At 39.7% G+C, this 16,316-nt stretch overlaps 1 protein-coding gene across 4 annotated transcripts in view; it reads left to right on the forward strand.

Moving 5' to 3' along the window:
* Positions 1–16,316, forward strand: part of mark4b (MAP/microtubule affinity-regulating kinase 4b) — a 63,695-nt gene that overhangs the window by 27,413 nt on the left and 19,966 nt on the right. For all 4 annotated transcript variants that reach the window (XM_084717537.1, XM_084717534.1, XM_084717535.1 and 1 more), the window contains exons 4-11: positions 10,727–10,775; positions 10,887–10,952; positions 12,710–12,780; positions 13,391–13,447; positions 13,849–14,085; positions 14,979–15,098; positions 15,489–15,588; positions 16,158–16,267. In XM_084717537.1, coding sequence (XP_084573663.1) covers positions 10,727–10,775; positions 10,887–10,952; positions 12,710–12,780; positions 13,391–13,447; positions 13,849–14,085; positions 14,979–15,098; positions 15,489–15,588; positions 16,158–16,267 — 810 coding nt within the window. The remainder of the gene's footprint in view (positions 1–10,726; positions 10,776–10,886; positions 10,953–12,709; positions 12,781–13,390; positions 13,448–13,848; positions 14,086–14,978; positions 15,099–15,488; positions 15,589–16,157; positions 16,268–16,316) is intronic.

A 16,316-nucleotide genomic window follows, 5' to 3' on the forward strand; every position in this document is an offset into this window, starting at 1 on the left:
GTGGCTTTAACTAGTGGAATCACCCTGGTTTAGGAGTTTAGTTGTGAGGCTGGACATCTTGACACACTATCTGGAGGAATGTCAGGAAATGTCCAATCTGCTGCCCCCCCCCCCCCGCACTTCTCTGTTATGACCAGTAGCTGATCTCTCTTTTTGTCTTTGGCATTAGCTGACACCGAACGTGTTTTTTTCCCAACATTAATCAGACTTTTGTCTTTCATGGGAGATTGATTTATTTGCTTCAGTGTCCCTCATAGAAATGCACATAATTTGCATTTTTATTTTCACAGCATTAATATTCAAAAGATGTAGTATTCACAGTTGGGTTGAAACAGAAGCACACCGTAGCATCTGTCAACTCTCTAAATCTCTGTACAGAAGCTCTCAGCTTCCTGTCCTTGCTCTCTCTATCTCTTCACACTCTGTTACTTCTCCATCCATATTCTCTCTTCTCTGTGTTGTAGCTCTATGCCCCAATTCCCTCTATCTTTCTCCCTCTCTCTCTTCTACCCACTCCTTTTTTTAATTTTTTCTTCATCAACTCTTTATTTTGTTCTCTTTACTGTAGCTCTGTGTCCCACTTCTCTCTCCTCTGTCCCCAGGCATTCTGTTGCAGTAGTAGTTCCACTGTAATCACAGCTGTACTCTCTGCCATCTTTAGCACTACACTATATCTCCCAAAAGTATTTCAGACAAGTAGCAACTGTGAGGTTTTAGTCTTTTGAAAAGTTTCTAGAGACTGGCCAGTACTGCCAAAATGCTGGTGTGGAAGTGCCCTGCTTCACCCAGCTGCTAGCCTGTTCCAATATGGACAAGGCAAGGGAAAAAGTGAGTTTTACAGTGCAGAGAGGAGTAGTGCACAGTAGGTTGTTTGATGTCTCCAGCCTTGAAATTCAGTGTAAACCATGTATACGCACTTGTTCTTGTATATAACCTTTATATTATTATTAATCCGGTAATCTACATTGATCTGCTTTTTATACATGACAACATAGGGAAAAATTCAAGGAGAAATCTGTAATACATTTACTGCAATTTACTATAATATTATCATGATATGTCATCGGACACTAAGGAAACAGTTGAAATACTACTCTGACAAAAACACTTCAGCCATGTTGCCCCCCTGTGAATTAACTTTTAATTTGCCCATTTCACGTTAATTAGAATTCAAATTAATGCTGAATTTTCCCTTAACAGGTAAGTGCCTGTTTGAGTCATAAGGTATCATAAATAATCTATCAGAAGGAGTCAATGAAATTGAGCAAAATGTTAATGGAGTCTGGCAAGCAGAGAGAAAGGCAGTCACTGAACTCCAGAGTGTGTATTTTTGTGGGGTTTTGTTTTCAGGATGACCGGCTTAGTTTTACACTGAGGGGCAATTGTTGGTTATAAAAAGCTGATTAACTTACATTGTCAAATTACAACGTTGCACACATGCCATGTGCTCCTGCAGTGTTTCTGCAGCCTGCCTGAGCTTCCCTGAGTCTGGAGAGGAGGGGGTTGGGCGGGGGGACAAATCACATCAACTGTAGATTGTTAAAAACGGATTCACCTTGCTATTTGGACTGCAATAGTCATTTTTGAACACACATTTGCTACGTATTACTCCTCTAGTATTAAGGTAATTATTTTATTATTATTATTGTTATTTTTAATTTAACTTTACTCCCATGATACTTTGTCTTGCTGTAACCTATCTGCTTCTGTCTTGCTACCTGATGCTAGTGCTGCATGCACAGTTATAATAATTTACTGCTGCTTGTGGTGATCTATTTGACCTGGACAGATGTGGTTGCTAGAAGAGGTTTCCACTGTAGTTTCGCTGCAGAAAAAAAAACAAATATTGTCTTTTATTGTTGTGCAACTAAAGAGCATTTGATAGAGTGCAAATATGCCAGTGCTGAACACTTCCTCACCCTCTGTAAACAGTTTATACTTGTTTACTTTGGCTGTTGATTGCCTTAAAAAAGAGTATATAAATCTATTTACAACATTGTTTATAAGCAGAGTTGGAATTCCAGATGTCAAACTGTCCTACTCACACCTGAACGCAACAAAAGAGTCACAGACATTACAAAGGGTGTGTTGTCAGAAATTCAGAACTGATTTTCCCACTTAATCTCAGTTGAAACTCTTGTAGTTCATGGGCAATACCTTACTGAAATATACTGTTGTCCTGTTTCATATCTTAAAACTTCATTGTAGCAACATACTGGACCAAGTGTTTTTTTATGCACTCTTCCCTGCAGCGTGTTGTTGGATAATCTGCCAGACTATGCGGGGCCCCATCAAAAGCTTGGTGTTACTCTGAGAACAGGAGAATTTTGTAGGCAGCCTTCCAATTTTGTGTATGTGCACGAAAGTGAAGTGTATGTGTGTGCATGCAAGACAGTGTTTGGGCCACCATCTAACGCTGTGAAGTGTGTTTTGTCCCTCACCCAGGCCCCCTCAGCCAGGAGCTGAATTCCAGACAGGCAAACAAAAGGGGCGACCGAGTCGGAGTGGAGTGGGGGTGTTATTGGGGCCTTGGCACCAGAGCAGGGACCCTGAGAAAGACAAGATACAGAGCAGAACCAAAGAGAACAGACAGTGTGTGTGTGTGTGTAGGGCTACGTGTATGATAACAGGCAGATAAACTCACAGCCCGACATGGTCTCTGCTCTGCCTTTGTATGCACGTGTAATGCCATTATCTGCATTGCTATTGTATGCAGCGTATTGTCCCTCTGTGGGTGTCTGTGCATAATCATATTGTTGTTGCTGCTGTGTGCATTGTTGTTATTGTGCCAATGTGTAAGGGGAATAATTAGACAATAAAGGGACAAGAGGGCGGACAGAACGAGAGCAGAAGGTTTTCCCACAAGCTCATCTTCAAAGCTACGTGTATAGAGCAGCAAAAGAAGAGAAGCTTGATGCCCTGCCTGTCTCTTTCTCCCTACCTCTCCTCTCACTGATCCATGTTTGGCCAACATCTATAAAACAATATTTAATTCTCTTTATTCAGTCAAGCTGAGTCAGGGTTCCCATGATCTGGGTCAAACAGCCAGCTATATGAGGCCTGAATTAAACTCCAGTGACTCTTCATTAATGATTCAGCTCCTCTCATTGACAGGCCTGGGAGCTCCAGTTACTGCTGTACATTAAGGGAGCGGTGGGCTTGGCAGGAGGTGTGCATATGGTAGCCATTTTATTGGGATAATGTAGAAGGGCAGCTCTCCCAGCAACAAGCAACAAAGAGAGAAACGGGGTCAAAAATCTATTCAAATGTTCCCCAGTGACAACCAAAAGAGTGGAGGCAAATCCTTGACTAATGTTGCTCATTAGAGCATACCAAAACATTCAGCAGGACACTGACAGTTTGGTTCATTGCTGTTTGCCTTTAACCCTGCTAGAGGCACTGATATGTGCTGAAGTGGCTCATGGACTATAGGATTTTCCTCAGATCTTTGTCTGAAATGTCCCTTTTTTATCATGTGATTTTGTGATGAGATGTGCCTATTAGGCAAATAATGTCATAGAACCTTTACAAATTTAACTTTATTTGATTTATCTTGCATGTTGGACTTATTTCTGCCAACTGGGATTATTATTAATTATTTGAGAATGAAACATTGAAGTTGGGACATGCCAAATGCTTAGGCCTCATGGTAAAAAAAAGTAGTAAGGCTTGTTTACCACGATCACATGAAGTTGGAGACTTTATTCTATTAAATATTATTGCTCAGGTTTCATACATATTGATTGTGCCCTGAGGACAAGCAAAGCAATCATAGTATTTACAGTAAACATTAGTATTTGGGCGAAAGGAATTGATTTGCCATGGTAATAGCTACATTATCAGACCTTTTCATGCTTTAGTTATATACCCAGAGTATCTTGTTTACATCCTTTTGTTCATTTTGTGATATAGAGTGACACTGGGAAGGTTTTTTCTTGTCTCAGTACTGAAAAGGAGACAGCTGCTTCTGTGCATTTATTAATAGCTTATGTTATTCTGTTGACATCCTCCCATGGCTCCCCAGGATTACTAGAGATGCTTGGAGAAAAAAAGAAGATGAGCCTGTCTTTAGCTTACTTGACATTGTCTTCAACTTCAAGAATCTCTGTCAGAAATCAGAAACATGGAAGACAAAACACCTGCAGTCCAAACTCACCAGTGTTGTGGTACCTCCATATTTGCTGAAGCCCTGAGGTGTAGTTGGATTTTTGTCAAGGTACACCTAAGCTCTGGTGTAACTTAGTACAAAGTGTCTGTTACTAAACTGTGAGTCCTGTAATGCACAAGTAGTAATTTAGCTTTAGGCTACCAGGCTAACATTAGCTGTTTAATCCTACCAGAACAACAGTTAGCAGCTACAGTGTCTCCGCCAGCTTTTGTTCATGTGACACATAAGGAACACCAGTGATCCCTAGTGTTCAGCTTTATTGTCATTATACTAGTGCTCAGATATACAAGGTTATATGCATGTCTTTCAGTCACAATAGAATGCAGTAATACATGCAATGCATATACATACAGTAGTGCAAAGTAGAGCTGAACGCTTTTGAAAAAATATCTAATTGCAATTATTTTGACTGATATTGCAATTGTGATATGATTTGAGATATTAGAGGTAATGAGAATTTTTACATCATTATTCTTATTTTGATAGAAAAAATGTTAGATTCTTCATACTTAAAACATTTGGTACAGATTACGATGTGTAGGAGAAGACATCTCTGCCTCACAACATTCATTCCTTCCAAAGTGTTTTGACACATATTTTGCTTTTACCAAACATTGTACCTCGTACAATTTGAAAATTGCAGAAAACCATATTGCAATTTCCACAAAATTTCAATTAATTGTGCAACCCTAGTGCAAAAGACACCAGCACAGTGCAAGACAGCAGTAAACAGCAGTGATGGGAGCCTGTAAGGTGCAGTAAAGAGTGCAGTGCAGTAGTAGTCAGTGTACCAGTCAGTAAAGTATCAGTGGAGTTGCGCTGGATAAATAAATGATGTAATAATGGAATGTAATCTGGCATAACATGATGATATAATCATGCAATTATATATAATATAATTCAGTAATAATAATGGACTAGCTTTGATTAAGCTGTGCCTTGCAGAATGGCAGCATGCCAGTAATTATGAAAAGAACTTGTACTTAGAAGCTGAAAGATGTCAGAAATACAGTTTTGCATTAAGTAGTTGCCACTTTACTGACTGAAGTGGTATAAAATGTTTCATTGCAACCACAGTCAGCAATGGACTGTGTCTCATTCAGAGTTTACAGACACACACACACACACACACACACACACACACACACACACACACACACACACACACAAACACACAAACACAGAGGGTTATTCACAAGAGGTACTCTGACGTGGGAGTAGAGAGAGAGGCCTGTGTTCATTCGTCCCTCTCATTCTGTCGTTCTTTGTCTTTCACTGTCTTTCCCTTTTTTCCTCTGGATTTCTCTGATCTCATGATTGGCTACGGCTGATAAGAGGAAGTGTGTTTCACATTGTGTAGCGCACTGTCGTGTTTTGAACTGTGTCTTGCGCTAGAGATGCGACAGGGGCTTGCTATTTAAATACGTCAGCCAGACAAGCATTATCAATTCCTCATTTCTGTATTTCAACATCATTGTTTTCTTCATGCTGCCTCTCTCTCTCTCTCTCTCTCTCTCTCTCTCTCTCTCTCTCTCTCTCTCTCTCTCTCTCTCTTTGTGTGTTTGTGTGAGCGTACTTGTGTGTGAAGATGAGGAAAAACAAGGATATGCAGCCTGGATAAACAGGTCAGAGGTCGACATACTGGCAGGCCAGACACATGAATCAAACCCTCACAACAACACTCTCAAAGTGAGAAAGTCAGTAAAGAGGGGGGAAAACACGGCAGTCAGTCATTAAATCGCTTTGTGTAAAATCCTTGTAGACAAACAGCAGAGCTCTGACTTAGCAGTTGATTAATAATTCCTGGCTAGGACAGAGAGAGACAGAGGACGTAAATGCTCAGAAGTTGATTAATGCTCCCTGAAAGGACATGAAGAGAGGGGAAGTGATGGGTGCTGGAGGAGAATTCACCACTGTCAGATACTGAAATCTTTCCTGGAACTGAGAAAAGTGGCTTGTCAACATTTGAAAGCATTTTCTACACCTGGGAGTTTTAAACACACAATTAGATAAGATCAAGGCTACCCATAATCCTTTAAAACGCAAAAATCAACATATTTTGTGATATGAGGACTCCACATGGCAGCAGCTGTGTGCGTCTGTGTGCAGCGCCATGTGTTCCATGACTTCCCACAACCCCTCCTTCAGCCCCAGGGATTAATACCTGGGTTGGCATGGCAACTGTGACGCGTAGCCATCGCCACGAGAGAGAACCAGGAAGAGGCTGACCATAAGAAGGCAGGAGAGTGAAGTTATTCTGCTGGCTCACTGAACAAATGCTGCATTCGTACGTGATGGGGAAAAATCTGACGTGTTTGTTGTCACAAGGAAATGTTTGTGATCCTCAAAATGCACCAGCAGTGTAATAAGAGAGGTTATTACTGCCCCACAGCAGAACTTTACAGCAGTGTGAGCTGAGGATTGATCAGACCATTGATCAATACCAGTGACTCAATAATTTCCTGGCCAGCTGCTGAGGTTTCTGGTGAAAATATGGGAGAGGAGGAGGTGAATGAGGAGAGAAGAGAAGGGGAGACGGCGACAGAAAGAGAGAGGTGAATGGGTGTATAGGAGAGGGTGGAGAGGCTTAGCCGATAATTCTTCCTAAAGCTCAGATGAACAGCTGATGCACCATGCACTTAATTCAATTACACACACTCCCAGTGGACTTGTGTGTGTGTTTATGACGCTGCAGTTTCCCATTTTAAGAGCACTGAGTAAAAAAACAGACGAAGAAGAATAAAAACTAATGCTTGTAACACATAATCAGCCAGAGAGTGTTGTGCTTCATCAACACAACATATAAATTCACATCAGGGTTTTAAAAATAACAGATGGGGTCGCTGCAGCTGTGCACCTCTGCCCTTTTATATGGGGTATTAATTTTCAAAATACTAATAGAAATTAACTGCAACTATTGTTTTTTTCATTACATATCAATCTGTTAGTTATTCTTTCACTTGAGCCTACAGCACAAGGTCTTTATATTAGTTGTTTTGTCTAAGCTTCTGTCCAAACCACAACATTTTCAGTTTACAATGATATAAAGGAGCAAAGTCTTACATCAGAGAAGCCAAAACCAGCTTTACTTCTTTTGAGAACTTGAACAATTAAGAGATTATCAAAATTGGAAATAAATTTATGTACAATTAACATCAACACAAGTTACTCATATACAATACTTATTGTGTTGTTTGCTTTTTGAATGTCTTTTGAAGTAGTCAGTGTCTAATCTTGGCATTAAACTTACATGTGTAAGTATGGCCAAGTCCGTCAGCGAGAGTGTGTGGGCGGATGTGTGTTTGTGTAGGCGAGCTAAACTGGTCTTTTTTTCCCTCAGGGTCCATTGAATACCAGGAATCTGTCTCTGCCTTTGCGTGTTTTCACAGATATCATCATACACACTTTGCCTCAGGCGAATGTACAGTTATGTCATCGTAAACGTGCTGTTACTTCACTGTGAGAAAGCAAATTCCTTGAACACGTGGCTCCAAGGAGACTCAGATTTTGTTTTAAGAGACTGACAGACAATTGAAGCAGGAAGAAAAGCATACTTTCTCATGTGAGGTGCTGCTGCCGTCTTTGAATGTTCATACTGAGCTGCTGTCAGTTCTGTGTGAATGTGAAGCTGAGCGTATGGAATTACTTAGTCTGTCCTGCCTGGATAATGTAGTCTGCATTTTTTTTTTTTTAATTTTGACATCTTCCTACCTCATCTTTTCTGTCCTACTTTCTATTTAAATGACCCAAATCCCATAGTCATCGTGTTCTTTGTTACAGAAAATACACACACACACATACAATTAGTTGCAGACAGCTATTTTAATCTGTCAATAAATCTGTATAATATCTCCCTCTGTCTCACTTCCATGTTGAACATAAACAGCGTTTCATTAAATGTGAGTTAAACTCATTTCAGTTCCTCACATCAGCACAACTCAATCTGATCAGCTGGAGAAAAGAAATGGCTGCTGTCTGGTTCAGCACTTTATTGCTTCACACATGGCAGCTATACAGTGTTAACATAAGGCAGTGTAATCTAAACCTGGTGCGTTCAGGAGTGTAGTAAAATGGAATTGCATCTCAAGCCAGCCTGTACACAAAAATCTTAATGTTTGTTTATTATCAGTTCTCCCAATGACTACTGACTTCTAATGTTATGAGCACCAGGAGTTGGATCCAAAATTCCTCTTAAACCCATTGATTGGCATGAATCATATCGACTAGAGATTTTTTAAAAATTTCAAGCTAAGCTGCAGAGAAACAAGAGTTTCTACTGTAGTATAAAAATAAGGAATTGTAACCATAAAAATGGAAATATGGAGATTGTATCTGGCTTTATAAGTATAGCAACAAAGGTAGACAGAGATGAGGGAGGAGTTTTGTTTGTTTGTTTGTCGTTTGTCTGTCAGGGCAGAAGACTGTGAGCAACGAAAACGAAAGCATCAGTGAATTTCTGTTTTTGTATTCTTGTTATTGTCGATAGGGCAAGATATGGATTCAGATTTCCCACTGCGATTCGATTGAAAAGGTTAAATTGATATAAATTTGGTTGGGGATATTTCAGTTGTAATACCAGTTATGAAAAATATTTTGAGAGACAGAATGCTGTAAATTGTACAAGGAACCCTCTAACCTGGTGCATTGTTAAAAATGTTAATGTTTACAGTAAGAATTGATCCCAAAGTAGTTACATTAACCATGTACTTATTAAATATGACCTGACCAGCACACTAAAAATAGCATAATCTTGGGTCACAAGATCTTGCACTGCGAGCTCTCGTGCCAAAGGTTGGTCATGGTAGACTAACGGTTAAATCTGCATGCTGTTCCACGTATCCACAGGAGAAAAAGTATATTAAAATTGGGGATTTTATGAATCAGTATCAGACCAGGCAAAGGAAAATCAGTTCAAATGGTTTTTTTTTGTCCAGCCCTAATTGTTGATGTCTCTACTGTTTGTCTCTTTCTTTTTTCTGTGCTTTCACTTTTGTCACTTATGACTAATTTATTCCTAAAGAATTTCAAATAAGGCACGTTTGCTGAGAGGTTTACAGAGCAATACAGTTTTCCAACACTATTAATACTAAACCAAATACTAATACACTTCAGTTTTACTCCTTGCTGTGTACCATTTTACTCCTCCTCCTTTCTTACTTTCTTATTGTTTTCATGTCTTTTCCTCTCTCTACGCCCCTCATCTCCTGTGCATTGTTAATTTGCCTCATTTTCTATTTCTGTTACAGTTTCCTGCTGACACATTCTGCTCTCGTAGCACACGTGCTTTGTTTTGTTTTTTTTTTGCCAAGCACTCCACATACGCACTCCTCCTAGTGAAGTCACATTTCCCCTCCAGGATCAGAATGTCTCACTTTGTCACTAATAACCAAAACAACTCATGATGGATGAATGGGCTTGATTGCATTAGTTCACAGAGACTGTATACAGACCCTTAAAACTGACACTTTTATCTAATTAATTGGTAAAATCCCAAACCTTGAATACATATTTATTTTTTAAATTAGATTCCAAGGGTCCACTTCAAACTGACTTGAGATTTCACTTGATATTTTCTCATTTCTGTGGTTTAATTACGGTTCACTTTACATAATTCCATCTGGTTTTAGAAACATCTCCTAATGGCCCATCGCATCAGCCTGTTCCACTGTGATGCATCTGGCCCTGGCGCTTTCCCTCTGTAATCTTTTAAAATGGAGTTCACAGACAAATACATTACTTTAATTAGACAGAGAGAGGCGGCATCAGAGAGGCAGGATGAGGCAGCAGTCTGGTGCTCAGTGATGGATTGGGGGGGGGGGGTACAGAGGGAGAGCACACTCAGGGGAGGAGGCCCCCACTGTCAGCCCAGCACCAGTGAGACACTCCCCTGGGTGGCCTCGGGTCTAGAGGTGGTCGGAAAGATGAGTAAGTGTGTGTGTGTGTGTGTGTGTGTGAGGATAAGATGGATGATGGGGAACAGTGTCTGTATACACCAGCTGTGAACTGTATGAATTAACTGACGACTGATGAATGAGAAATAATTAAGATTAAAATGTGAGGAGGCCGTCCTTTTAAACTCAAATCAAGCACAAGAAAAGAGGTTCTACTTTAAAACTGACTCTCATTGATTTTTTAATTTATTATACTGTAGTATCGTTCATTATGTCCAAAATCTGTAACAGGATTAGATATGACATACCTTATACTGCAGAAGATGGTGAGAAATGTCTATCAGTGTGTCTCAAAGCCCAAGGAGATGTCCACAAATGTCTGGTTCTGCCCAAAACCCCAAGATATTCAGTTTACTCATATAGAGGCGTAAAAAAACAAACAGAAAATATTCACATTTTAAAAATAAGAATCAGATCATTTTTACTTCTTTTCTTAAAAAATTGATTATTAAAATAGTTGGCGATTAATTTAATTATCAATAAATCATTGCAGCTCCACTAAGCAACCTATCTGTGAAATATTCTGTATAGACCTATGTGTAATTTTAGAATTAAGACTTTTCAAGAATAAAGGAGTCTAACCCTTCATTTTCTCTCTTTTTTCCAGCTGTTTCGAGAGGTACGCATCATGAAAACTCTCAACCATCCCAACATAGGTGAGTTACACTCCAGAGAATAATCTTGTGTGTGTATTTGGAGGTGTTGTGCGTTAATGCGTGTTTCTGTGCTGACCTTTGTGTTAACGTCTCTCACTCTGTGTGCTACAGTGCAATTGTTTGAGGTGATTGAGACTGAAAAGACTCTTTACCTGATTATGGAGTACGCCAGCGGAGGTAAGTGACATCTCCACCACCCTCATAATCATTATTGAATGGTGCCAATTAGATTGATTACTTTGACAGAACTATACACTACAAATGATGAATTAATTAATTAAGGTTATAAACTGTTAAGTGTAATCCCTTTGTCTCCACTTTCATTAGTGCGATCTCATGTCTGTCTCTGTGGAAAAGGTCAAATCACGTTGCTTTACTGCTCTAATGTTTTCTCTTCTGTCTTTATTTAATCTCTGTGTTCAACTGTTTCCCATACACTCTATTTTTGAAGCTCCTTTATTTTCCTTTCTCCTCTCCTCATGAGCCTTTAATCGCTCTCCGCTGCTCTCGCCGTATGTTGTGTGATCTCTTACCTCCAATACCTAATAAGGAGGCAGCAGCTCACCAGCCGATATGCAGCTCTGTTCAACTCAACTGCAGCCTGTTTTACTTTTTAGGATCTCAGGGGTCAGGTGTTTGCCCGGAGCGCTCCAACGCAAACATGGACACACAAATACGTTGAACGTATCTATAAATATATAGACGCGTTTCTGGAATATGATTTCTCTGTTCAAGATAAGAGATAGCAAGCAGTTTGAGAATATCAGGAATTATGGATGGAAAAAAGTGTGAAGAAATGGTTTCTTATATTCCACTTGATAGCAGTTTTCAGTTGTTCGCTGTTTGCTTTATTTAGCTGAAAAATAAAACCATGAAGAAGATTTAAGGATTTAGACTAACCTACTAGAAGTCATGGATAGGTTTTTCTTTCCCTCACATGACCACACATGCCTTTACTCATTTCAGTCAGGACACTTATATTAGGTTTCAGCCCTTTACAGTTTTGACGCATTTGCCCCCGAAATGCTCAAAGACACAGACCTGACTCTTAACTCCTCTGGCTGAGTGTTTAGAGTGGCAGAGATTTTATAGAAATAAAACACACGTGAGCACATACAGAGGGAGGAGAACATACAGTTCATCTTCTGCAAGTTTTGGAGCAGGGCTCTAAATTAACTTTTCCTCAGTGTCCCGCAGCTGTCCCAGATTCTACATTAATCTCTCCCAAACTGAAGAACCATTGTTTCAAATTCTTTTTTCCGTTCAATATAATAAATATAGTCTCATAATTTTGTGGCATCACTTTATTGAGTCACTCTGATTTGCTTGGGAGTTCTTCTGGTTGTTTCTTGGACGTATTTCAGAATAAAAATTGAAATCACCCCTGGTGTTTGGCCACAATCAGTTTTCCCTATTCTTTTAGTCATTGGTTGCCCTAGTATTTGTGTTTTTACAGTTTTCACAGTTGTATTTCTAACTGTGTGATCAATGAACGCATCACAGCAAGGTGAACTATAAATGCAGAGCTGTTTCGGTATAAGTTGATGGAAATTTACATACACACACTTTGATCGTCTCATACAAAACACTTCATTTTTATTTTAAACACCATGACAGTGTGAAAGTGCACGTGTGATGCAGTGTTGGGGTTGTGCTACTTAACACCAAATAATTAAAAAATTAAATTAAAAACTATTGAAATGATGACACCATATGTTTATGTCCCAGGTGATACTCTTATTGTCCTTTACTTTCTAGAGCTGGTTTGGTGTAGCAGTTGGGAGGAGATAATGCAACAAACATGCTGTGCTGATCATTGGTTGTTGGCAACAGTTTTTAGTCATATTTGATTGGAAAATGTGTGAAATCTGACTATTAAACAACTTCCATGCTTGCTTGAGCTACAGCAAATCTGTTTCTCTTTTTACTTCCAGGCGAAGTGTTCGACTACCTCGTGGCTCACGGCAGAATGAAGGAGAAAGAGGCCAGAGCCAAGTTCAGACAGGTCAGTTAAATTTCATACCTTACCTCACCTTCCTGACCTGTCTGTCTATCCATCCCTACACTGCGATATAGCTGCTGTTATGTTCCCTGTCTAGAGGAAACCCAGACAGAATATGCTCTGTGACTGTCCGCTCTTCCCATTCATCATAACACTGCACTTATGTTTGCACTCTACCAGATGTGGACATCTGTTACCAGGAGTTCCTTGTGGTTGGAAAATTTAACAAAAACAAAATAAAGTCTGGATCGATTAGGAAGAGAGAAAGAGAACCAAAAAAATCATTATGGTCGCCAAAAGTTACAGGAGCTGAAATCTGAGCTGTTTGAGAGTTGATGCGAGTTATTGTTTATAGTCACTGCTTGGCTTGTTCCAGGGCAAAGTGACCTTAAAGCAGTAAACTTCTCCATTGTTTTAGAAAACAAACAGTTGCGATCACACAGAAAGACATTCAGTCATCTAGCTTTTATTCATAATGTTGCATTATATCTTTGGTCAAGAAGGACGTGTGAATGCAGCTCCTAGTTTAGCTGCACTTTATTTCTAAGTACAAAGATTAAGTGCAATTATCTTCCTGCGTTTGATGTCTTCTTTTTTCTTTGTGTCTCCTCAGATTGTCTCAGCGGTGCACTACTGTCATCAGAAGAACATTGTTCACAGAGACTTGAAGGTGATTATATAATGGTAGAAATGATAGACGATAGAAAAAATGTGAAAGAAAATGTCTTCCTCAATCATTAACACCTCTAAACAGACTGCATGTATTAATTTTACACACATTATTGAACAAGTTAGTAACAGACATTTACTTTGAAGCTGTTAACCATGACTTTGCACATTTTGTCATTCTCTATGGCATCAAGATAAACAAACTATAACTACAGCAGCCACCAAAGTGTATTATCCACCTCATGACAGCGCAGAAAGAAATAATAGACTCCAACTTTATGTTGTAAATATACAGATCATCTATTTCAGCACTGAGCTTTTCAGGAACAACATCTGATTATCGTTTTCCTGTGTCTTGTCTGTGTGTTTATATGTTTGACTGTCTATGTTGTACTCGTGCAGGCGGAGAACTTGCTACTAGATGCTGACTCCAACATCAAAATAGCCGACTTTGGTTTCAGTAACGAGTTCTCTGAGGGCAGTAAACTGGACACGTTCTGCGGCTCCCCGCCCTATGCCGCCCCGGAGCTCTTCCAGGGGAAGAAGTATGACGGTCCAGAGGTGGACATCTGGAGCCTGGGTGTCATCTTGTACACGCTGGTCAGCGGGTCCTTACCCTTTGATGGACAGAACCTAAAGGTGGGTGATGTGGAGGCTGTTGTAGTGAAGTAAAAATGTCATTTGAAGCGACTGAAAGCTCCCAAGAAGAAAGGTTTTTGCTTACTGTGGTAAGTAGAGTGAAAATGGGTGTGGCACACAGGAACCATAGCTTTATGTGTTCTGTGTTTTCCTTCACTTATTATTGGATTTATACCAAAGAGAAATGATGTACCTTGGAGACATTATTATAAATTCATTTGAGATATAACCACTGGTCAATGCACTCTGCCTTTGAACACTAATGGAAACACTGGGAAGCGTAAAACATCATTATGCCTTCTATTTAATACCATGCTAGCAAATTTAAGCTGTTTCTCATTCTGCTAAAAAGCACATCCTCTAAATCAACAAAAGCTAAAATTTAAATTCACAATGCTTTCCAAAAAACACTTGCTGTGTATCCCTGAGGTCAGACAAATGTGTTGAATGCATTTCTTTCCTCGAAACATTTGCAAAGCCGGTGTCTTTTTAAGTAAATTAAATCCTGCATTCTTTACTAGCTTGCAGTCCTCTTCTTCCCAGCCATTGTTGGTGCACTGCAGCGCGTTATGGGCACATGTTGTTCAGTGGATTAGTGTGAAACCATTAGCAGGGATGTGCACCGTGTCACCCGTGTGCATGCATGTGCGTGTGTGTCCTTGTGTGCATGCACAAGATAAATAAAACAGGGACCCACTCATAGAAAAACGCCTCCACAGCGCTACCAGAGGTCAAAAACTCCACAGGGAATCTTTAATCACATAAGTGTGCATCAAAACATCACATCAAATGACTTTAATAAAAACAAACATTTAAATATTTTCCTCTTGTTCCATATTCATTCAGTGTCCCTGTTGTGTAACTCATTATGTATCAATGTGTGTTGTGTTCAGGAGCTGCGAGAGCGTGTTTTGAGGGGGAAGTATCGTGTGCCCTTCTACATGTCTACAGACTGCGAGGGAATCCTGCGCCGCTTCCTGGTTCTCAATCCTGCCAAGCGCTGCTCGCTGGAGGTGAGGAAGAAACTTTACACCAGCATGATTGAGACACATACAGCACATACTCAAAGCATGTTCAAAATGACCACATCAGTGTATAAATACCGTACAAGCTGTACCAGATGACTGATATTGATTTCCCCTCATGTCTATTTATCTGTTATCTTTCAAGGGTGAAAATAATAAATTAAAACACACAAAGATGGATAATTATTATAAGAACAATTATTGAGTGGATAAAATAAACCTAAAGCAAGGTGGAAAGCAAAGTAATAAAATAAAAGTTGAATTAAATAAAATTAGTTTGGAGGAAACATCTTCTACGCATTTTATAGCTGATTCTTTGTGTCTATACTGTTTTGCTGTATTCGTCAATATCTGTTTTTCATTCTCTTTCCTCACCAGCAAATAATGAAAGATAAATGGATTAATGTCGGCTATGACGGTGATGAGCTGAAGCCACACGCAGAGCCTGTGGAGGACTACAACGACACTACCCGCATCGGTGAGAAAGACACTTTTACTATTCTTTTATTAATTTAATCATTGGTTACACAATGATTACATGATTACTGCAGATACTGTAACTGTAAACAGAAATATTCAGTGAGGATGTTTTCAGCTCAGTCTTCAGCTCTGGAGTTTTCTTGGCAGTTTGAGGACGTGGAATCTGAGTGGGTCATGTTCAAAGCCTCCATTACAAAAGCTGGTGTCTGGAGAAGTGTCAGTCATCAGTTTCAGTCATGGTGACATTTAATTGGCTTTAAAAAAGTTCTGGTGCATAGATAAACCTTGCCAGGATAGTTTATTTCAGAGTTCTGGTATCTTATATCACTCAACGCTTGCTTTAGATGGATGTTCAATGGGATGCCATGATTAAGTAACTATACAGGCTTAAGCTGACATGTTGCACTGGCACTAAGCTCTTGGCAGGTGTTAACTTCAGGGCCTGCATGTGGATCAAGCACTGAAGGATCACAGCGGGCAAAGCCTGAGGTCAACCTGTTTGAATCCTGTTTAACTTGTCATTTGCTGTGGCTATTGTGGAATAACCGTTTCTAATTTTCCTTCCAGATGTGATGGTTGGGCTGGGCTTCACAAGAGAGGAGGTCAGGGAGTCGTTGGCCAGTCAGAGATACAATGATGTCACAGCCACATACCTGCTGCTGGGACGCAAGAATGAGGTGAGCGTATCACCTTGTTTTTGGTTTTATGTTGTTTGTTTTTGGGTTT

This window comes from Lutjanus erythropterus, chromosome 4, assembly GCF_056507025.1.
Source record: "Lutjanus erythropterus isolate fLutEry1 chromosome 4, fLutEry1.hap2, whole genome shotgun sequence".
Classification (NCBI taxonomy): Eukaryota; Metazoa; Chordata; class Actinopteri; order Lutjaniformes; family Lutjanidae; genus Lutjanus; species Lutjanus erythropterus.